A 24,703-nucleotide genomic window follows, 5' to 3' on the forward strand; every position below is an offset into this window, starting at 1 on the left:
GAGAGAGGGAGAGAGGGAGAGCGCGTGGGTTCTCGAATCATTCACCCTGCACAGTAACAACAGAAATCCTGGGAGTGCAGAAAATATGCGCTGCTCGCTGGAGCAGATTGCTTCATAGAACAGATGGCATTTATAACGGCGGCTTAATTCACTTCTCTCCTCCTGCCAAACAGTGTCAAGAAAGCGTGCGCTTGGAGCTTCTGCAGCTCCTTTCTGCCTGCCCACAGGACCAAGGTTACAGTGGAACGGGGAAGAGAAGTGAAACCTCAAGGCCTGGCGGTGAAAGGCACAAAGAAATGAGTCAGGAGGCACAACAGGTCTGTGAGGAGATTTCTGCAGCTTAAACAAGTTCTGCACCAAGGCTCATGAACTGACTGGAAGAAAATGTGTCAGCAGGTCTTCAGCATCCACATCGATCAAGAAATATAGAAATATAGCCGTGTCATCTTATCTGGTGTTAATAAATGGCTTGATTTTGGAATGAAGAAGAAGAAGAAGAAGAAGAAGAAGAAGAAGAAGAAAAGCTGGGGCTGATTTCTTTCTAGCCCACACTGTACATTCACGCAGCCTTGTTAGATGAAACTCTCTTTAGATTTGCAGGCTTTAAAAGCAGAATAAACGTAACGTAAAATACAACAAATCCTACAAATACGCTTCAGAAGCACCAGCAGTTCATACTGATGGTCAGCTGTCCAAATACTCACTCACTCATCTTCTACCGCTTATCTGAACTACCTCGGGTCACGGGGAGCCTGTGCCTATCTCAGGCATCATCGGGCATCAAGGCAGGATACACCCTGGACGGAGTGCCAACCCATCACAGGGCACACACACTCATTCACTCACACACTACGGACAATTTTCCAGAGATGCCAATCAACCTACCATGCATGTCTTTGGACCGGGGGAGGAAACCGGAGTACCCGGAGGAAACCCCCGAGGCACGGGGAGAACATGTAAACTCATCACACACAAGGCGGAGGCGGGAATCGAACCCCCAACCCTGGAGGTGTGAGGCGAACGTGCTAACCACTAAGCCACCGTGCCCCCTCTGTCCAAATACTTTTTAGTATAAATGTCTTATAGTATAAATTATCAAATCTAGAGACATGTTAAGAACTATTTTTCCCCCTTTTCTCTTTTTTGAATCCTGCCCATGTAAGTATTAAATTAAATTAGTTCCATATCTAAAATTTAAAAACAAAAAAACAACAAAAAACAAACAAAACATACAAACAAAAAAAACCTGCAACCTTGACCAACAAGTGAAAATTTTTATTTATGATGACAATTTTACAACAAAAAAAAGGACAGACTAATATCTGAACGTAAAAAAAAATTTAATACGTTTAATAAATAATAAATTAACAACAAAAAAAAAAAAACATGCAACCTGGAACAGGAAGTTGTAATGAATCGATGAATCACTGAATTGTTTTTAAAACCAGGATCAGGGCAGGTAATGCTTTTGTAGGAATTTTTTTTTGTGAAAAAAAGTTTAAAGTTAAATTTCAGTGGTGAGGAAAAACTCCCTGAGATGATATGAGGAAGAAACCTTGAGAGGAACCAGACGCAATCAGAAGGGAACCTCATGTTCATTTGGGGGACACTGGACAGGAAATAATGTCAATGTAAATAATGTCCTTTCTACAATAGTTGGTAGTTGAATAGACGTTCCCTGTTACAGTTCCATAATGAAGCTAGATTTATAAAGTTCGTCGCAACAAACTTTGATGTTGGCTTTGACGAGGCAAGTACTCGCAAAGGCCGGTGCTTTTTGGAGGCAAGTGGACATAAGGGTCAGTGTTACTTTTGGAGGCAAGTGGACATGAAACTTGTGAAATCTAGTGGAGCGCTAGGGTGCCAAAACATTTGGATGCAATGAGAGACGAGCATGTGACGTCTCCTCTGACGCAATTCCCCTCCTTGGGCTGAGTGTTTTAATATGCCACATGTCCATGTTGTGCTAATGTTTTTTGTTTTCATGTGACATCACGTGATGGCACAATAAGGGGAACTGCGTCGCGGGTATTCTGATGACGTCACGTGACGAGTGTTTTGATATGTCACATGCCCATGTTGTGCAAATTTTTTATTTTCACGTGACGTCATCAGAATACACGTGAGGAAGTTCCCCTCATTGTTCTGAGTGTTTTGATATGTCACATGTCCATGTTGTAAAAAGTTTTTTGATTTTGCATATTTTGGGGGCGGGGCTGTGGGACAACCGAAAGGCCAGTCGGTACACCAATTTAAAAGTTTGTTCAGAGTATCACCCTAAAGGAGCTGGCCGAGTTTGGTGTAGATAGTTCCGAAGCTTGCCGAGTTATAAACCTCCAAAGTTTATAATGGGAGTCTATGGGGAAAAAAGGGCACTTTGAGACCCGGTACCGGAAGTACCGGTACTCGGATCGCTTAGAAAAGTCATAGCAACAAACTTCAGACCAGGGTCTACAACATATCCGAATTTGGTTCATGTGGCTCGAAAGCCCTAGGAGGAGTTACTCTTGATAACTTTGTCTAAGCTTAAATAGGAAAACTACGGAAGCGTATTGTATTCACTTGAGGAAAAAAAATCTACTCCGTTTTTCTGAATTAACGACTTAATTATCTCAAAATTATGAGATAAATTTTTTTTGAAAAACATTTTTTCCCACTCTGTTTTTATGAATTAATGAGTTAATTATCTCAGAATTATGAGATCATTTTTCAGAAGAAAAAAAAATTTAATTGTTCTGTTTTTCTGAATTAATTTATAAATTAATTAACTTCCATGCAATCCACCTAAAAACAGAGCTCCTGACAGGATTTTGAGGGATCTCATTAATTCAGAAAAACAGAACAATTATTTTATTATTTTTTTTTTTTTTATGAAAAATGATCTCATAATTCTGAGATAATTAACTCGTTAATTCAGAAAAACAGAGTAGATTTTTTCCCTCAAGTGAATGCGATACGCTTCCGTAGAAAACAGAATAGAAGCCAACATAATAATGGACTTAAAGACTACAAAGCATCATCCAATCAAATATAATTTGGCGAACAGCAAGCGCATCATTTCTGTTCCACGTTCTTTATTCAGAAGACGCACAGCACGTCAAACAGCCTCGAATCACTTGCCCGGTGCTGCCCATCTGCCCTTCTCTAACCATGTTCCTGTGTGTATTTACAGTAGAACAATTTCATTCCTCTGCTTTACGATTCTCCTGTAAAGAGCGCTTCCATATTCAAGCTCGAGGCTCCAGTGTTAAGTTTCAAAGCGATCCGCACTTTTGTTGTTCACATGAAAGAGAGAAGGAGGTGAATAGGTTCATACTTGTAGTGTTTTGAACAAAAGCTTGAACCCACGCTGGAGAAGACGAACAACGAACAACGACGATTTCTATTTTGATTCACGGCGTGACAAGGTTTTTTTCCGTCACGGCGGATTAGCTTTGCTTCAAAAGAACTATGGAAGGACAAAAGGTTTAAGACCCAAGGCTTGACGTTTCTACCAAAATGAGCAAGAAGGTAGAAACTCCAGACTCGTAGCTCCAGAGTTCTTAGTTTGTGGATTCGGATCTAGAATGGAATGTTTTCCATTCTACGCATGGATTTCCTTCTGGGTTCTCCGTTTTCTTCAAACATTCCAAAAGCATGCCGCTAGATACTTGAATTGATGACACATACTGTACAGTAGCTGTGAATGAGTCTGTGTGTGTGTGTTTGCGTGTGTGTGTGTGAGAATTAGTGGCCCAATTATACAGGGTGTATTCCCGGGATCCACTGCTCTCCAGCACAGACGAATGAAAACTACATGTATGTCGAGTACACAAGTTACCAATAACGTTCAGGTTACTCGCTCCAGCCCGGCCAAGACGACGTGCACAGACTCGAAGCGTTACCATAGCAACAGTCTGGTACCTTAAAAACCAGTCTCTCTGAAGCAGAACGAGAGCAGAAGTGATTAACGCGTTCTCGACATCCTTAATCCACACATGCAACTTCATTGTCTTCAATGAGCGTGTGTGTGCACGCGCGTGTGTCGTTAAGAACGCACACCCTGTTTTACTGGTCTCCAGAGCGTCAGCGCTACGGATACGGTTGGCTGCAACAACACGCTGTAAAGAACAACTGACACAGACAAAGACGTGAGATTTCCTTCCTCAGGTCTGTCAACTTCTGAGGAAATCATGACACCAATTCAGGAAAGGAAGAAAACAAAAAAAGATGGAAAAAGTAAAGGGGGTAGAAAAAAAAATTATACTTGCAGTTACAGGAAAAGAATCATTAAAGGACAGCATGTCCATCCCAACGATGAATACTTTCATGCAACAGCACGTGTGTGTGTGTGTGTAAATAAATAATAGAAGCTTTCTTAGGTTCATTTATGTGAGCAGGTCAAACAACCATTTTATACAAACCTCTTATACAAAGTAAAAGTGAGACTATGTGAAGGTGTAAAAAACCTTTAAGAAGAACAAGAAGCAAGGTTTAGTTAGCAACCCAACATCAGCTTCCTTTTTCCTTATGGGGGAAAAAATGGACACGGACACACGGACACATGGACACGGACACACACACACACGCATACCTGTCTGCATCGGTCACCAGAGCCAGCCTGCCGTAATCCCATGCCAGCTTCCTCAAAATAGAGAAGACGAAGAGGAGGACCTGAGAAACGAGTAGAGAGAAAATAAAAGTCAGAAAAGTCACAAGTGATAAAAAAAGGTAGCAGATCAATAGATCAAGAGAGGAAAAACAAATAAGGAAACAATCATGAGATAATAATAATAATAAACATTGACTTTTCATCACAAGTCACATGGTGCTATAGTATTGGGACACACACACACACACAAATGCTGACCAAGTCACTTTCACTCCTTGGCTGGAAAATTACACCAACCCCAGGTCCAGGTCCAAGGCGTACTCGTCAGCAGGAATATGGGTCAGCGTTACGAAGCAATTCACAGCTGAGAACATTATTAGGTTACACAGCTCTCCTTTCATTAGCGTGTGAAACATCCGACAACCTTTCTGCCCTCTATAAAGGCTAAAGATCCATTGGGTTAGCAAGGCGGCATGTGGGTTAATGCATTGCTCCTGAGGCTTTGTTTCCATTAGACGTTCATAAATAACGCTAGCTAGCTGAGAATCCGAGCTCCCGCTACAGGGGCATCAGTTCCTGATTTTACACCCAGATCCAAAATATATAGGTGCTCAGACCCCAACAATTTTATTTCCACCTATGGAACCAGGGTCTTTGTAGTGTCTGTGCTATCCAGTATTATTAACGGTTCTTCACTTGTCCTTCTCTGGTAACCTTTATAATATTCTACGTTTGAATCCTACCAAAGTTTTACATCATTAGAAAGACTTCCAAGTCTTTTAGGGCCTTTTTACACCTGGTCACTTCATGTGTTGTCTCTGATCCGATAGCTATCTGATTTGTTAAAACTGTTCCATTTACATCAGGCCACATAAACGCGTCTCGGCGAATCGGATATCGATCCGATCTTTCTACTCCCGCCCAAAATGCAAATATATTTGACCTCATTTCCGGGGTAATTGAAATGGAACACGCTTTGGTGTATGCGGTTTTCAGAACGCAATCAAAAAGAAGATGAAAAAACTGGTTACGACGGTTATGCTACAAAAAAACAGCGTTTACTGTTTGCTGCATTTTCGCTGGCGGCAGCAGCGCATTTTAAGACCCGACGAGACGCCTGGGTGAAAGATCACCTGCGAGTGACGTACTTCCGTTTGGGAGGAGTATAGCGCTGACGTATGTGGCTTGAACAACCACATTCATTTACACCTGTCCAGTTTCATCTGAAATGCGTCCCAGACCACCTCCTGAAGGGGTTTGAACCATCGGATTTATATCTGTCTCGAAAACGTTTCAGAGGGCATTTAGACCTGGTCTTTTTACCATCGGACCAACCCCAGGTCCAGGTTCTGATCACAGAAAACGCATGAAATGACCAGGTGTAAAAATCCCCTTAGGAAGGAAGGAACCCTTAATTGTCCAAAGAAACCCACTATTTTCTTAAAAGGTGTTTCATGTTTTAAAGGGCAGATGAGCTTCTAGAAGTTTCTGCTTAAGATTTGTTTATTGTTTTTAGCTTGAAGCATTGAATCGTGGATTAGTCAAAATGCTAAATCTAAAAATGAGTTGTTGGTAAACTGTAGTCACCTAAGAACATAAATTTTAATATGAACTGAATCCAGTGAAATGTGGCCCTTTAAACCTTACAATCAGTCAAGAACATACTGTTATGACCAACAACAACACCCCAATAATCTCACCAGGAAGCACATGAAGTCGAGAGCGAGTACGGTAGGCACTCCTCCGAACGGCAGGCCCTGTAGCACGGTGCTGCGGATCCGGGCCGAGTAACAATAATCTTTGGAGTTGTTGTAGCAGTTGGTCTGGCCCTCACAGACCGGGCCCCCAAATATCCTCACCATCACGAGCAGACGAGAGGGATCACTTCCTCATCCTGCTGCAGAAGCTAAAAAAACAAAACAAGAGAGTTTCAAAAACATTAAAGAACATGAAAAACATGATTAATTTAACCTGACTAAGATATAAAATCATTAAAAGCATCGAATCACTGCTTTGGCTTTAAGTGATGGAATGTTTCTGATGTGAAGTCAGCAATAATCAGAGCTCTATCAACCACCTCAAAGCGTGTGTTCTTATTTCTAATCTCCTACTTTTGTCACTTCAGTCATCACAGACCAATTAGCGTCGATGAAAGGAGGACGAAAATAAAAAAAATAAAAGCACTGGCAAACATTTCGCAGTCTCCCTGAAGGAGCAATTATCTAAGGATGACTTTTCCATCTGACGCAATGGAACAACATGGAACATGGTGTTGCTATAGTGATGGTGTTGAACAACACACCTGAAAAAGTCACTCAAAAACTGAGTAGACTTTTATTGCTGTTTGTTCTTTTCCTGTACAATAGTTCTCTCTCAAACAATCATGCAACGCTACTAGTCAAAGTAAGAGGAGGAGCTTCCTGGCAGTTAATAGTTTTCTGTACACTTTTTAAGCTTGGGCGTTGACATATGGTAATAATGCTATACAGTGCATGTGGCCGTTACACATGGGCCGTTACACATCCTCCGTCCGTTACACATCCTCCGTCCGCTACACATGGGCCGCTACACATCCTCCGACCGTTACACATGGGCCGCTACACATCCTCCATCCGCTACACATGGGCCGCTACACATCCTCCATCCGCTACACATGGGCCGCTACACATCCTCCATCCGCTACACATGGGCCGCTACACATCCTCCGTCCGTTACACATGGGCCGCTACACATCCTCCGTCCGTTACACATGGGCCGCTACACATCCTCCGTCCGCTACACATGGGCCGCTACACATCCTCCGTCCGCTACACATGGGCCGCTACACATCCTCCGACCGTTACACATGGGCCGCTACACATCCTCCATCCGCTACACATGGGCCGCTACACATCCTCCATCCGCTACACATGGGCCGCTACACATCCTCCATCCGCTACACATGGGCCGCTACACATCCTCCATCCGCTACACATGGGCCGTTACACATCCTCCGTCCGTTACACATCCTCCGTCCGCTACACATGGGCCGCTACACATCCTCCGTCCGCTACACATCCTGCATCCGCTACACATCCTCCGACCGTTACACATGGGCCGCTACACATCCTCCGTCCGCTACACATCCTCCATCCGCTACACATGGGCCGCTACACATCCTCCATCCGCTACACATGGGCCGCTACACATCCTCCATCCGCTACACATGGGCCGCTACACATCCTCCATCCGCTACACATGGGCCGCTACACATCCTCCATCCGCTACACATGGGCCGCTACACATCCTCCGACCGTTACACATGGGCTGCTACACATCCTCCGACCGTTACACATGGGCCACTACACATCCTCCGTCCGTTACACATCCTCCGTCCGTTACACATGGGCCGCTACACATCCTCCGTCCGTTACACATGGGCCGCTACACATGGGCCGCTACACATCCTCCGACTGTTACACATGGGCCGCTACACATCCTCCGTCCGTTACACATGGGCCGCTACACATCCTCCGTCCGTTACACATGGGCCGCTACACATCCTCCGTCCGTTACACATGGGCCGCTACACATCCTCCGTCTGTTACACATGGGCCGCTACACATCCTCCGTCCGTTACACATGGGCTGCTACACATCCTCCGGCCGCTACACATGGGCCGCTACACATCCTCCGTCCGTTACACATGGACCGCTACACATCCTCCGTCCGTTACACATGGACCGCTACACATCCTCCGTCCGTTACACATGGGCCGCTACACATGGGCCGCTACACATGGGCCGCTACACATGGGCCGCTACACATCCTCCGACTGTTACACATGGGCCGCTACACATCCTCCGTCCGTTACACATGGGCCGCTACACATCCTCCGTCCGTTACACATGGGCCGCTACACATCCTCCGTCCGTTACACATGGGCCGCTACACATCCTCCGTCCGTTACACGTGGGCCGCTACACATCCTCCGGCCGCTACACATGGGCCGCTACACATCCTCCGTCCGTTACACATGGACCGCTACACATCCTCCGACCGTTACACATACGCAAGACTCAACTGAAAAGAACAACCTTATCTGGATATACAGTTAAGACAGATTAGTTCCAAGATAAACAAATACAGCGCCCCACCCCAAGAAAGTTTGCTAGAAAGCTACACACTGCATCTGTGCTATGGAAGTGGGTTTTACTTCCTGGTCAGATATGAAGCTCAGAGGTAATACCAATGTTCAACATGGCAATGTACAACTTAATACCATCCTGATTTCATTCATTCCAATTTACAGTAGCATCCTTAATACCTGCCTGGTCAGGATTGTAGTGGTTTGAATTATGATACAAGTTTGTTTGTATTTCGGGTCCAAACTTTCTGCTTTTTAATCTGGGATCAGATACAGATTAAATATCATAAATTAAAAGATTCTAATGAACATACAAGAAAATAATAAACTGCAACTGCGTTTCCTGTGATTGGCTTTTTGGGATCGTGATCTCTGAATACACCATCTGGACTTGAGCTCAAAAGCGCTTAAGGAAACAGAAAAGGCAAGTCTTAAAGGAATAGGATGATGTAAAGGGGAATTCAGGAAAAGCCAAAAAAAAATAATAATAAAGCCAGACATGATGGCAGATATAAAATAATGATTACTCAGACTGCAGAAAAGGCTGAGAAGGACAAAGAAAAAGAGACAGAGTAAAGACAGAGAGAGAGCGAGAGAGAGAGAGCGAGAGAGAGAGAGAGGAGGGTTGGCTGCAGTAGCACTGCAGCAGATGGCTCTGCTAGACCAGCCTCCACACTCCCACAGTCCCAATGACAACGCAGCCAGCCTCTGTTTCCATTCCCTCCTTCGTCCGATAGGCTTAGAGCACCAACAACGCAACAGCTGAGCCCCAAAATAATCCCACCAAGACACGACCGAGTTCCAGGGACTGATTCGGTGCTTGCCGCTCGCCTTGCCAAGGCAAAGACTCATGACGAGGATGCGGAACTGGAGGTGGGGGACTGGCTATGAGGGTGGGGGTGCTGTTACCAGGGTGACAGGAAGAGAAAGATGCAGCTGAATCACTCTCTGGAGCAATGAATCATATTTATAAATGACTCGGAGGACTCAACTGTCTGGCTCTTTCATCTGGGGGAAAACCTGTCCTCTAAATCAAAATATGAACAGTAGCCGAGTTACAAGAGGGGAATAATAATTAGAGTAATAAAAAAATCAGTGTTGTCTTTTGACTTTCAGCACCGTGATTAATACAAACATAATTAATTACAGAATTATGCATGGTTTAATTGTCTCTACAGGCTTGAATTGTGTGTTTTAGATCTGCAATGGGCAAATGCATTACGCTTGCTTAAAAGTAAACTACAGTATAGAGCGACTAGCAACAGCCTGTAGTAGCTCCATAAACTGAGTGTAATCCATCTTCTATAGAACAATGGTCAGAATTAGTTTTCATTTTGCTCATATCCAAGAAACAGCGTTAACGTCCTTGGCATTCATAGCCTCTGGCATTCAGGTGTCACAGGATTTCGAGTTTCTCTCTTGTAGAGCTGACGCACCTTTCCCTGTGTGCAACCACACCTTTACTACCATGATAAAGAGTAAGAGAAGATCAAGAGAAAGATCAAGCTGGTTAGACAAAGATGCGGTTTTACTGCGAAGCTTGAACTCAACAAACGAACAGAAGAACAGCAAACAAATGTGTGACATAACCTGAAGACTAGTCACTTATGACCATTGTTCAAATAGATCAAACTAATGACCACTAAAAAAACCATCATTGACACCATTTATCCTGAAGACACTAAACACTAGTGATTGGTCCACTGGAATAATGGTTATTAAATCACAATTGTTCCCAACAAACAATTGCTAATCACCATTAATGACCACTGTTCTCAAAAATTAATCAGTTACAACCATTGATCCTTAAAGACCAATCACTGATCATCATTTTTCCCATCAAATGCTGATCACTGTTGGTCTTGGGCACAGTCACTGATGACCACAGCCTTAAAAAAACAATCACAATCACAAAGTCAGTGACAACCATTGTTCCTAAAGACACCAACCACCGATGACCCTTGTTCCTCAAAGCCAATACCTGAAAACGATTGATCCCAAAGACTAATCCCTTATGATCATTGTCCCCAAAGACCAAATCACTGACGACCACACTTCCCAACAACCAGTGAGATGGTTTCTAGAAGAAATCAACTCGTATCTTTAATATCCTATATTTTATACACACACACACACATACATTTTATATATATAATATATATACACACATACACACACATACATACACACACATATATACATACACACATATAGTGTGTGTGTGTATGTATATATATATATATATATATATATATACACACACACACACACACACACACTGTGTGTGTATGTATATATGTATGTACGTTTATATACATATATATATATATATATATATATATATATATATACACATACACATACACACATATATATATATATATATATACATATATACACACACACACACACACCGTTAAAAATATAAATATTTATAAGATAAATTTCTATTTGGTTTGTGAAGCAGTCCCAATCTACAACATCAGCTACATTTTAAATTGTAGTCTTTTTTCTTCTCTACAAGAGCTGTGGACTTCTTAATCTAGGCGACAGTCAAGGCGAACTAACAGGCCGCTACATGCCATTCCCACAGGGGCAGGATGGGATTTTTCCAACCACTACTGCTCAAAACACCCCACTGCCCCAGTTTTACTTAAAATGATGAGCCGTTTTTATCCTGCTGTAACTGCACGTCAAAAGGAGAGCGACTGAAGAGAGGGGAAAATAGAGAGAAAAGATAGAGAGGGTGTGTGAGAGAGAGAGAACAATATAAGACACTGAGCAGCTAGCAGTCCTTGAGTTCATGTCAATGAAAACTGAAGGAGTGATTGCGCTCATCTTTGAATCCTGGGTAAACGACAAAAACTAGATAGATCAAAACCCCTCAGATGATGTAATTGTGGTTCAGGTTTCATCCTGTCATGATGAAAACCGTGAAGAAATTTCATAGCGCCTTTCATAGCGCAACTTTAATTTCATGGAATAACCTTCAGGCGTAGCTTTAAAGAGAAACAACCACTGCTTAAAATATTCGCAATCATCTACGATGAGTCAAAAGAGCCGAAAGAGTCGACTCTGAACCACATGAAATTACTTACTAACAAGAAGCCAAATTTCCATCACTACCACAACACATCAACCCAAACCCCTGTTGCTAAGAAACAGCTACATGAATCCTGCACCTTTCAATTAATAAAATAAAAAGGAATCAAGGTGCAAAGTCACAAAAAGATTCAAAACATCTGGTTGCAAACTCGTATAGAAAAATAAAATTGCAATATAAATTCATAATTTTAATAAATTAGAGTAAAACAAAAGTTTAAGTTTTATATTGAATTCATTTGCACCGTTATTTGATTTAGTCAATAAAACCGAAAAAATAAAAAAAATAAATAAATAAAAACTTCACCTCACTTCGATTATTATTATAGACAGGATTACAGCACACACACACACACACACACACACACACACACACACAGGAAACATTCCAAGTATTTGCATTTCTTGCTGGTGGATCATAACCAGGTTGTAAGAACTGCTTCAAAATGTCAACAGAAGAAAAAGAGACAAAAATCAGAGATTGGCAATTTATTGAAAACTGCATTTAAACTCAAACAGGCTATTTAAAGGTGGGGTCTCCGATTTTTGAAAGCCAATATCGACATTTGAAATCACCAAAACAAACACGCCCCTAACCCAAATGGGTCCCACCCCTGTATTGATAGCTCCGCCCACACATACATACGTAACCCAGGCAACTAATGGAAAGAAATGTGTCTTTATCATAGCTGAAGGGAAGAACAATACGATTGCAGATAAACAAACAAGCAAAAATGACACACAAGCATAATCATGTAAAGGACAAAGGCATATATTAGTTCTGTGAAACAAAGCAAAACCAACGTTACTCACCTATCGAGAAGGAAAAAAGCACCTCGGCGTCTTAAGTAAAGTTGGTCACATATTCACAGATTGGAGTTTCCCGAGTCAATAACTCCTGAGCTAAACGCTGTTACTACACAACACACGGTTGTAGCTGCGTCTCTACATTACTACGATAGAAAAGAGGTGTTATTTGTGTAGTAACAGTGTTTAGCTCAGGAGTTATTGACTCAGGAAACTCCAATCTGTGAATATGTGACCAACTTCCTGCTCCTTCAGTTCTCTCCAGCGCTGGAAAGCTGATCCTATATTAACACGTCCTACTTCTTACCTTATCATAAGCCTTTCTTCGCTTTCTTTCTTTGTTTTTATCCTCCATGTCAAATGTTAAAACCGCTTTCTGCTAATGTCACACATGCGCACTGAACACTCTCTCCGCCCATATTGACAAGCCCCGCCCCTTTCTTCTCATTGGCTACACGTTTGTTTTGATTTTTGTTTTTGATTTTTTATTATTTGGCCCGACTCAGTTTTCTGAAGCATTTCTCAAAAATCGGAGACCCTGCCTTTAAGACCATAGCCTGAAAATACCCAAAACAGAACTAAGTGTCAAAAAAGGACTCAGTAGTGAGTAGCTCCATCGTTCTTGTTGATAACGTCAAACACTCGTTTTCTGCTTGATGCACCTTTTTCCAGGGGGCTGGTGAGAAGCTCCATGTGGTGAAGACGGCTTCACGAAGGGCATCCACAGTCTGGAACTGGCGTCCGTTTTTGTAACCTTCCCTTGCCGTCCATCCCCAATCATTCTCAAGGGTATTTAGATCGCAGGATGGTCCAGAAGTGCAACGTTATTGTCCTTGAAGAAGGCGTAGAGTGGGCGTTGTGACTTGCAGCATTGTCCTGTTGAAAGACCCAGTTATTACCACACAGACAAGCATGTTGCCTGCTGCAACATGTCCACATACCCAGCTGCCGTTTGATGCCCCTGCACAACCTGAAGCTCCAATTATCCATTGAAGGAAAAAGCTCCCCAGATCATGATGGAGCCTCCTCCACTGTTCCGGGTAGGAAACATCTCCAGTGGGATCTCCTTGTCATGCCAGTATCCTTGGAAGCCATCAGGACCATCCAGGTTATATTTGTTCTCGTCCGAGAATAAAACTTTCTTCCATCTTTCAGTGTTTCATGTTTGGTGCTCCCTTGCAAATTCCAAACAGGCAAGTTTGTGGTGTGGAAGGAGACGTGGATTTCGAAGATGTTTTATTCATTCATTCGTTCATTCATCTTCTACCGCTTATCCGAACTACCTCGGGTCACAGGGAGCCTGTGCCCATCTCAGGCGTCATTGGGCATCAAGGCAGGATACACCCTGGACGGAGTGCCAACCCATCACAGGGCACACACACACACTCTCATTCACTCACGCAATCACACACTGAGGCACGGGGAGAACATGCAAACTCCACACACACAAGGCGGAGGCGGGAATCGAACCCCGACCCTGGAGGTGTGAGGCGAACGTGATAACCACTAAGCCACCGTGCCCCCTAAGATGTTTTATTTATTTATTCATTTATTTATTTATTTTGTCCCTTTTCTTGCAGATGCCGTCTTATTATTATTGGGCTGCAGTCAGCATCAGTAATGAATCAGTAATGAAGCCTTAATTTGGATCGAGGTTAGGGCTGCGTCTTCACGGACAGCCCGTCAGATCCTCTGGCTCAGTGCAGGTGAAAGGACAATGACATTAAAGCCATATTTTTGCACAGATTTAAACTTTTGATCAGCTGATAACCAGCCTGTTTAAATGCAGTTTTCAATAAATTGCCAACTTCTTTTAGCTTTTTTTGAAGAAGCACTTACCCCACACGTACGCACGTGCAAACACACCCCCACACCCACCCTTGGATAAATGATAAACCAGTTTAATCAGAAAGAAGATAAATAATGGATTGGTAGTGATTTAGCTTCGTCACCCCGTTTGGCCTGGAGCTATTAACACTGAGATTACGGCTAATAGGAGATAAATGAGCGGCGGCATAACTCACATGATAAAAATGGTCCATCTTATGAGTCTAAATCTAATTACTGTATGTCCTGCCGTTCTCTCTCTCTCTAACACACACACACACACACACACACGGTTCTCATTCTCTCTGTGGATCTCGCTCTGTCTGTCTCACAGTCTCATAATCACGCTCATTCACTCGGTCTCCTTGTTTCTCGTGTCTCTCAGCCGTTCTCTCTCTTCACACATTCTTTTCCTCTCTCCCATTTATTCATTAATTCATTCCTTCCTCTTTCGCTCATTGTTACCAAACATTTTGCAGCCTCTGTGACTTATTTTGTCATTCGCTGATCACTATTCACTAATCAACACTTGACTCTCACAATATCTTTTGTGTTAAATCTAATCAAATCACTTTACTTCAAATCAATATTCAACATCTGATCCATTTATTAACACGATCAAAGGATGAGTGTTTGACTCCAAGCTATGTTCATAAACCAGGAGTCTTTTTAAAGATTTTATAAAATTAAATCCAAATAATCTTTGAATAAAACAATAAAATGATAAAACGTAAAATTAAATTAAACAGTATAATAAAAAGTAAATAAATTAAAAGTAATATAACTGAATAAAAAGTAAAAAAAATTACATTAAACAATTTCAGACGTTGCAAAATTGTGTCCGAACAGCAAGGAGTCATTTGGGAGTAAGAGGAGTCGAGTTAGGAATCAAAATGATCCGACTCACTGTAAAGATATCACTATTTTGATGGATGGAGAAGAAAAGGATGAAAGTCCGACGATAAGGCTATGAAACTGATTTAATAAAGAAGCAATAGTATGAATAAATCAAATGATTCTTGAATCATAACCATAAGTAGTTACATTTATTATAATATATTAATATTTCAAGAGATCACAGAAGTTCCAAAACAGCCTGGTTAAATGATTGGATGTTTGATAAATTGACCACTTGCCATTTCAGTCAAGGAAGATGAATTTCAGCTCATTAGAGAGATTTGTGCTTGTTAAGTGGAATTAAAAGGTTTCAAACAGCTCCTGATGCTCTGTGGATAATTTCCATACCTTATTCATGCCTTAGCATTAATATGAAAATCATCTGGATGTCAACATCTGGATAACAAATAATGAGCTCTTCTTCCCTCTGTATTTGAATCTGATATTTACATGCACTTGTTTGTCTGCATGTTGCATGCATGATCGCTTGGCTTTTACCCAGAATATGAAAATGTGTTAGTGAGCTGGGTAATGTGAGGGTCAGGCAGATTATTACATTATAATGGGACCAAGTCTTTAACTCCTCCTGAAGTGACAGAATGACACGAGACCGCTTCACACAGGATACATGAGATTATTTTCCAATTTGTCGAATCAATAGAGAGTGTTTATCACATGGAGTTATTTCTAACAGGTGTGATATTTCCATAAACAGGAACGTTCAGGCTGTGAAATATACAGAGACGACTGATTCAGACATGACTAAAATTCCAGAGATACTGCCGGAGTACCTAGACACCTCCCAGTGTAAAACTAATCAGAAATATAGCTGCAAGCAACGATGACGGGCCTTCGCACGTTTTTTTAATCGCTATACGCTGCCTTCCAGAAAACAATGCACGGTGGGCAAGTGCATCAAGTGGGTAAATATCAGTGGACTATTTTATGTTGTTACTGACCCATTTGGGGACTGTAGGTAAATGAAACCCCACATTTTAGACAAAAGGGGCGCTAGTGAGCCACTTAAGAGACACACCTTTGTCTGACCTTTTTGTCCACACTTAACAGCCGACAAATGTGATGTATGTGTCAAATTTCAAGTTAATCTAAGCACGCCAAAAGCCTTAAATATGCCTGAAATAAAAGTAAACTTTGACACAATGCCATGGCAACAGTGTTTGAGATATCAAAAATCCGTTCGCAATTTCGCATCTGCAATATCTCTGCGTCATGGTGGCCAAGTCTGGTCTCAATTGCATGAATCCCCTAGGAGGAGTATTTAAAAGTTCACCACATGCAAATGTTGTGACTGACACACTTCCTGGTGCGTGTTGGTGGCGCTATGTCCGAGATTCACAATAGGCACATCGATGCGATCGGAATCCTTGGCCGAACATACACACCGCGTGTCATCCCAATAAGACATTTTTTGCTTTAGATATTAGACATTTCCTGTTTCTCTGAATTCGCCATAACTTAGTCGCCTCGCCATGGCAGCACCGTTCGAGAAATCAAAAATCCCTTCGCAATTTAGCAAGTGCAATGTCTCAGCATCATGTTGACCACTTTTGGTGTCAATCGCATGAATTCCCTAGGAGGAGTATATAAAAGTTCACCACATGCAACTGTTGTGACTGACACACTTCCTGGTGCCTGTTGGTGGCGCTATGTCCGAGATTCACAATAGGCGCATCGATGCTATCGGAATCCTTGGCCGAACATACAAACCGCGTGTCTTCCCGATAAGACATTTTTTGCTTTAGATATTAGACACTTCCTGTTTCTCTGAATTCGCCATAACTTTGTCGCCTCGCCATGGCAGCACCGTTCGAGATATCAAAAATCCCTTCGCAATTTAGCAAGTGCAATGTCTCGGCATCATGTTCATAACGTTTGATGTCAATCGCATGAATTCCCTAGGAGGAGTATTTAAAAGTTCACCATATGCACTTATAAAACAAAATGGCCGACTTCCTGTTGGGCGGAGCTCATAGTTTAGAGCGCGAAAGTTGTTCGGGTCGATGAGATCTATATGCGTACCAACTCTCGTACATGTGTGTACATAATTGCCCGATCTGTGCGCCAATGTTTGTTTTTGCATTACAGGGGGCGCTACAGAGCCCCCCTGCCACGCCCGTATTCCAACTTTTGTCCAATCCTAGTGTCGCGCGACTCTGACGTGTGTGCCAAATTTCAAGAGTTTTCGAGCATGTTAAGGGACCCCAATTGGCCAATGTGTGGGAAAAAAAATAAAATAAAAAAAATAATACTCCCGAGGAAAAACAATAGGGCTTCGCACCATTCGGTGCTCAGGCCCTAATAAAGAATAAATCTTCAGGCACAGATTTATTTGAAAAAGTTTTGAGATTTTTATCCTGTGCGCTCTCGCTCGCTTTCATTTTCATGAGCTAGTCAGCAAAAATTAGAATAGCAAGGAAAGGCTAATATAGGGAAAGAAAGCTAACCTTGAGCACAAAATACTAATTTGTGAAAGTTAACCCAATGCATGCGAGCTAATCTATTATGATTGTATAATATGCTAATTGAATAATATGATAATCTATAGTGAGCAAAAGAAAGCCAACATAGTCTAGCGAATAGGAGTGAAAGCTAACATAGGAAGCAAAACAAGTGAAAGCTAACCAAGTGCATGAAAGGTAATCTATTGTGTTTGCTAGCGTTTCTTTCATTAAGATTTACTTACTGTAGTGAGCAAAAACAAGTGAGTGAAAGTTTCTCTTATTCGCAACCTATTAATTGAAATCTTGATCTGAAACCCAATGTTACACTTTAAAACAAAACTAATGAGTGAAAACATATCGTAGCTGTCGGGCGAAAACCTCGTATGTCCAAATTTGGTCAAGTTCATATTTTTTCACATATCGATGCTATTGGTCAGTCCCCACGTGGGTCTGTTATTTTTACAAGTTATTAACCAATCTAAAGTCTTGAAAATAGCTTGACGCAAATCTCATAACTCCATTGGACACTTCAACTGTCCACCTCTTCCTCACTCCGCGGGAGAGCTTCGCGGCATATTTCTCCTCAAGAAGAGTCGCAACGAATCAACACGTCTTCTGAGGTAAATGTCTTCAAAACACTGGGCTCAAAGAAAAAAAATCTTGACCCCCGCTAGTTCTGGTGCTCGTCTGAGGACAGGAATTTAGCGCAAGACAATCCACTGCAACGCGGACTAAATCCTGTGCACTGCAGATAAGGTACGGCGTTTTTTTAATTTCCTGAAAAATAACGGTTTTGGAGATACGAGGATTCCGCCTGAAAGCGACGATATATGCCATGAGGAGGTATGTAGCATACAGTATAATAATCTTGATAATCTCATATAATAATCTTGGGAATGAAAACTAACCAAGTAACTGAAGGCCATCTAATTAGTAAAAGCTTACACAAGAGAGCTAATCTAGTGAGTGAAAGCAAAGCTAGCAAAAAGACTAAACTAGCAATAAAGAAACTGAGAAAAAACCAACATAGTGCACAGAAAACACCTAACCATCAAATTCTAACTAAACTTTAAACCAATCGGTGAAAATTAACCTAGAAAGTAACCAAAAGCGGAGCTACAGCTGACCTTAAACCTTTTAACGGTAAAAGAAAACTAGTGAGCAGAAACTAATCCAATGTGTAAAAACTAACCTAGCAAGCAAAGTGAAATCCAGGGAGCAAAAGCAAAACTAGCTGGCAAAAATAAATAAATAAATAATAATCAGCGACATAAAACCTAGCAAGCTTACTGATGCTAAGTGAAAGCTAACCTAGCAATCCCTGTAATATTAATCTAGTGAGCAGAATAAAATCTAACAGACTAAGTAATGAGCTAATCTAGTGAGTGCAATAATGATAGGCATAACTTTATTTTCTGGCTTCACTCTCAAACTAAATAAAAACAATAACCCAATAAGCCAAACCTAGCAAGTGAAGGCTAACTGATGAACGAAAGTTAAGATGCATGAGAGCTAATCTACTGAGTGAAAGCAAACAGAGCAAGTTTAGCACACAAACGTTGGCATGACGCATGAGAACTAATCTAAAAGTGACGCTAACAAATATTTAGCATTTAAGAGCTAACCTAGCATGTGGAAGATTTCCATAAAATTACTACCTCTAATTGACCCACACCGAAAAGTCACTCTCTTTATCTATACATCAACATAATCAATCAGCTGGCTGGAGCTGAGTGTGCCAGAATCTCCTGCCAGAAACACTCTTAGAGACATTGTGAGGTTTTGTTTTGAGGACATTTATCAGTGTGGAGCAGAGCAGACACACAACACATTACTGCTCTGTGTGAGGATGATCATACACTCACATGCGGTGCGAGGAACCCCCGACCCCATCACAAATTCGCACAGCGAGCCAAAAACCTCAGACGCCACTGTACACTTGCAAAGAACCCCTGACCCAATCACACACACACACACAGAGCAAAGAACCCCAAAGACCACCGTACACTCGCACACCAAGCAAAGAACCCCTCACATTCATTACCCTGATTAATTTCATTCATTCATCTTCTACCGCTTATCCGAACTACCTCGGGTCACGGGGAGCCTGTGCCTCTCAGGCGTCATCGGGCATCAAGGCAGGTTACACCCTGGACGGAGTGCCAACCCATCGCAGGGCACACACACACACTTCTCATTCACTCACACAATCACACACTATGGACAATTTTCCAGAGATGCCAATCAACCTACCATGCATGTCTTTGGACCGGGGGAGGAAACCGGAGTACCCGGAGGAAACCCCCGAGGCACGGGGAGAACATGCAAACTCCACACACACAAGGTGGAGGCGGGAATCGAACCCCGACCCTGGAGGTGTGAGGCAAACATGCTATCCACTAAGCCACCGTGCCCCCGCTGATTAAATTATTAATTTAAAAATAAAAAATTAAGAAAAGAAAAAAGGAAATAAAAGAAAAGAAAGGAGAGCAGAAACAAGGGAAAGAAAAAAAAAAGCAAGGAAGACAAAAACATTGTGAGAAAGCAAGAAAAATCATTATGAAGGACAGAAGAATGAAAAAAAGAAAAAATTAAAAGACTGAAAAACAAACAGAAGTCACTCTGATCAGTTTAAAGCTCAGACATTTCACACTGATCTGAGAGCAGTTTTTTGTCAGTATTTCAGGTTTTATTATAGAACAGCTGACCCTGGAGCAGTCCGAGAGTGCAGCGTTTCAGCAAATCACTTATCTCGCTCTAACAGACGTGCAGCAACAGTCCATGAAGAGGAAGCCACAACACATCGATGCGAAGTGTGCTAGATAACCTACCATAGACCTGATGACCTTTACATGTTTTAACAGCTGTTACAAGATATCACTTAAAAGTATTAGCCCCCTTAGTCGTAACTTCATCATATTAATGGTGGTAAACACAAACATACACGACCATGCTTTCTTCCACTTGGGGTTAGCAGTTTTTGATACAAGTAGATCTTTTAAAGTCTTCTATAATAAGAATTATAACAGCTATTTAAAAACAAACACCATGTCCCTTGAATGAGTGAGACAATAGTGCTGCATAGGTCCTGAGACAGCAGACAGACAGAAAAGCAAAGAAATAGATCAATTCAGTAAAAGAAAATAAAGAGAAAAGGAACAAAATTAGCAGAAAAAAAAAGATAAGAGAAGGAAAAAGAAGAGTAACATGAAGGAGAGAAGAATAAAGACTGTAAAATGGACAAGCATAGGTATGCACACGCAGGCACACACCAACCAGCACAGTTACAGTGCTGGTTATTAATACATGAATATAAATAAACCGAAGCAAATCTTTACTGATTCTTGTGGTCTGAAAGCCACAAGATCATCAATACACATCAAGCTCAAGCCCTAAACAAGCATCAAGGGATCTTTGAGCTTTAGACTCTTTGACGCCTGATAGAAGAGTAAACTTTAACGTGTACATGAAATATTCACACGGTCTGATCTATCAAGTCTGAGTATGAAATATGCATAAGCTTGGATTAATTCCTGCTCCTGGAGTTTATTCTTGCATTTTCTTATCGGTAGTATCCATTCTCACAGGTCAGATATCTAATCTAATCTACCTGGGGAAGGGGGGGTGGGGGGTGGGGGTACACTAACCAACAAAAATTCTTCATAATTAAGAGGGAAGTAGAGTAGATGAGGTGCAAGTACGGAACTGGCTCCTGTTAGTTGTTTGAGAGGAACTGAAAAAAATCCAGGCAGGTATTTAAGGGGATTTTGAGTTTGATATTATATAACAACAACAACAACAACAACAACAACAACAACAACAAAAAAGCTCACGATGCTCTGAAATACTTTCATTTTATATGCAACAAATCTCAATTTACAAAAAATAATAAAAAAAATTAGGAAGTGTCAAAATATGGGGAAGAATATATAATAATAATAATAATAATAATAATAATAATAATAATAATAATAAATACATAAATAAAAGTCATCATCCAGGAACTTTTACATCATTCAGGACAAAATTTTAGGATTTTGTCTCTGTCCTGCTAAGCAGTGTGTGATGAAATGTCTCCCGTCACGCGCCAGGATAATGAAGTCCGCGTTTTCCATTGACAGTGCAATTTGGCACAGTGTACAGCAATGTGACCACACACACACACACACACACACACACACACACACACCTTATTACAATAGCGTATTATTATTGGATGACCCTCATGTTGTGCTGCGGCGCTTTTGCGTAAAGGAGAAATAAAGACGTCCTGTAAGAACCCGTTACATCTCTCATTGCTCATTTGGGAAAATCTAGGAATATAATGCGCTCAATGTTCCAAAAAACCCACACAATCCGATGGCCCACACGCGTTCTCTGAAGTGTGGGGTCTTCGGAATGATTTATTTGATGAATTGTTCCAAACCAACGCAAAATGCGTACAAGGTTATTAGATTAAAAATCGCTGAAAGAAAAGAAGCGTTAAGAGGCCCCTCATTAACACACTAACACACACACACACACATATATATATACATATTATATATATATATACGCACATATACACGCACTCAAATACATACATACATTGTGTGTGTATATATATATACACACACACACACATATACATACACACACACATACATACACACACACACACACACACACACACACAATAGGGAACACACACACATTCAGATCGCACATTCCGCAAGGAAAATTTACATATTATACAAAAACGCACACACTAAAAAAAAGAAAATAAATAAATAAAATCACACTCCATAATTTTTTTTACCTGTCGTTGTTTTCCTTTTTTTTTTTCTTTCTTTTTTCCTTTTCTCCTCCTTCTCCTTCCCACCTCAGGCTTATTGCTTGGCTCCTGTCCCTGCGTCCAGAGAGAGATAAATCCCTGGCAAATCCACAGCAGCGGCGGCGATGATGAAGATGAAGAAGATAAGCAGGTCTCCTCTCACCATCCCCGCACCGCGCTCGCGCACATATGCGGTTCAGCCTTGTGTTTAAACGATCACATGAAAATCACGGGAAAAGGAAAAGGAAAAAGATCCGTGCCACGTTTTTTTATTTTGTTTATTAACAAGAGACGCACAGAAGCCGCAAACACACAAAGGATGCGCCAGGAATATAAATACACCGGCGAGCGGAGGCTTAATATATGCGTCTATGTGAAGCAAGTGCACGCGAGTTGATTTAAAAATGGCGACCCGCATGTGTACATTTCAATATAAGAGTCTGTTTGGGTGCCAAAAACAATAAACAAACAAACAAAAATGCAAATTAAGGTCAAACAAAAATACAAAATAAATAAAGACATAATAAGGCAAATATTTGCTTGGTGGCAGAATTTATTTATTTATACAACATCAATAATAATAATAATAATAATAATAATAATAATAATAATAATGTACAAAAACCAACAAGCGGTATATACTTTATTTTAGTAACGTTTTCTAAATATAAATGCCCTTGAAGAAGAACAATGGGGTGATTTTTATTCCTCGGTCAGCTATAATACAGCATGCCTAGAGTAGGTTGGTGGTTGATCTGTAGGAATGTTGTAGCCTAGTGGTTAAGGTGTTGGACTACTGACTGGAAGGTTGTGAGTTCAAATCCCAGGTCTACCAAGCTGCCACTGCTGGGCCCCTGAGCAATGCCCTTAATTGCTCAGATGTAAAAGTTTCAATAAATTGTAAGTCATGCTGGATAAGGGTGTCTGCTAAATGATGGAAATGTAACTCAGAACCTTTGCCAACTGCCCTATGACAAGAGCTTTTTCTTGTCGTTGTACTGCTACCGTCGATCGAGCACGTTTTTTTATTTTTACTATCCATCATTCACCTTGAAACCTTGGACCACTTTACAGTACACTAGGTAAAAGAGTCTTAAAACCTGCGTCCTTGACGGAACCTGGAGCCACTGTACCCTCTTTATAAATTAAATGAATAATTTAGTACACTTTCAGCCAGATGGACATCATATTAAGGATCAAGTCAAGTCAAGTCAAGAAGCTTTTATTGTCATTACAACCATATATAGCTGTTGCAGCACACAGTGAAATGAGACAGCATTTCTCCAGGATCATAATGTTGCATAAAACAAATACAGAGCTAAGGACTTAGTACAGTAAGTAGTCTTAGCCACATAAAGTGCAACTGTGCGACCTGGTGCAAACAGTGCAGGACAAGACAAACAAGACAGACAAGACAGTGCAGGACAAAAGACAGTACAAACAAAAAATTACAAGACAATACACAAAAGACAATACACAAAAGACAATAAACAGAAACAGCGACCAGTGTAAATACTGTATGTTCAGACAATATTGCGTGAAGTAATACTAGAATGAACGCAGTGTTATAGCAGCAGGTCCCTGAGATAATGTAAAGAATTGTGCGAAACAGCAAACGACTGAAATGTTGGACAGTATGTGCAAAAAGAGCATGTTAACAGTTTGATGGATGTAAACAGCATATAAACAGGTTGATGGATGTATATTGGAAGTGTGTGTATTTGTTGTAGGTCTGTGCGGTTCATACAGTTGATGTGTGTGTTGTGCTCAGTTCAGTTCAGTTCAGTTATTAAGGAGTCTGATGGCTTGTGGGAAGAAACTGTTACACAGTCTAGTCGTGATGGCCCGAATGCTTTGGTACCTTTGCCCAGATGGCAGGAGGGTGAAGAGTGTGTGTGTGTTTGTGTATGTGAGGGGTGTGTGGGGTCATCCACAGTGCTGTTGGCTTTGCAGATGCAGCATGTGGTGTAAGTGTCCGTGATAGAGGGAAGAGAGACTCCAGGGATCTTCTCAGCTGTCGTCACTATCCGCTGCAGGGTCTTGCGATCCGAGATGGTGCAGTTTCCAAACCAGACAGT

General features: G+C 41.4%; 1 protein-coding gene across 2 annotated transcripts in view; it reads right to left on the reverse strand.

The window, feature by feature from the left end:
- LOC132856272 (CSC1-like protein 2) overlaps positions 1-22,998 on the reverse strand; it is a 52,997-nt gene extending 29,999 nt beyond the window's left edge. For both annotated transcript variants that reach the window (XM_060886966.1, XM_060886141.1), the window contains exons 1-3: positions 22,611-22,998; positions 6,292-6,497; positions 4,574-4,653 (exon numbers count right to left, since the gene is read on the reverse strand). In XM_060886966.1, the coding sequence (XP_060742949.1) occupies positions 4,574-4,653; positions 6,292-6,453 (242 nt within the window). In that variant the 5' untranslated portion in view covers positions 6,454-6,497; positions 22,611-22,998. The remainder of the gene's footprint in view (positions 1-4,573; positions 4,654-6,291; positions 6,498-22,610) is intronic.
- Positions 22,999-24,703: the final 1,705 nt, after the last annotated feature.

Source organism: Tachysurus vachellii, chromosome 1, assembly GCF_030014155.1.
Source record: "Tachysurus vachellii isolate PV-2020 chromosome 1, HZAU_Pvac_v1, whole genome shotgun sequence".
NCBI lineage: Eukaryota > Metazoa > Chordata > Actinopteri > Siluriformes > Bagridae > Tachysurus > Tachysurus vachellii.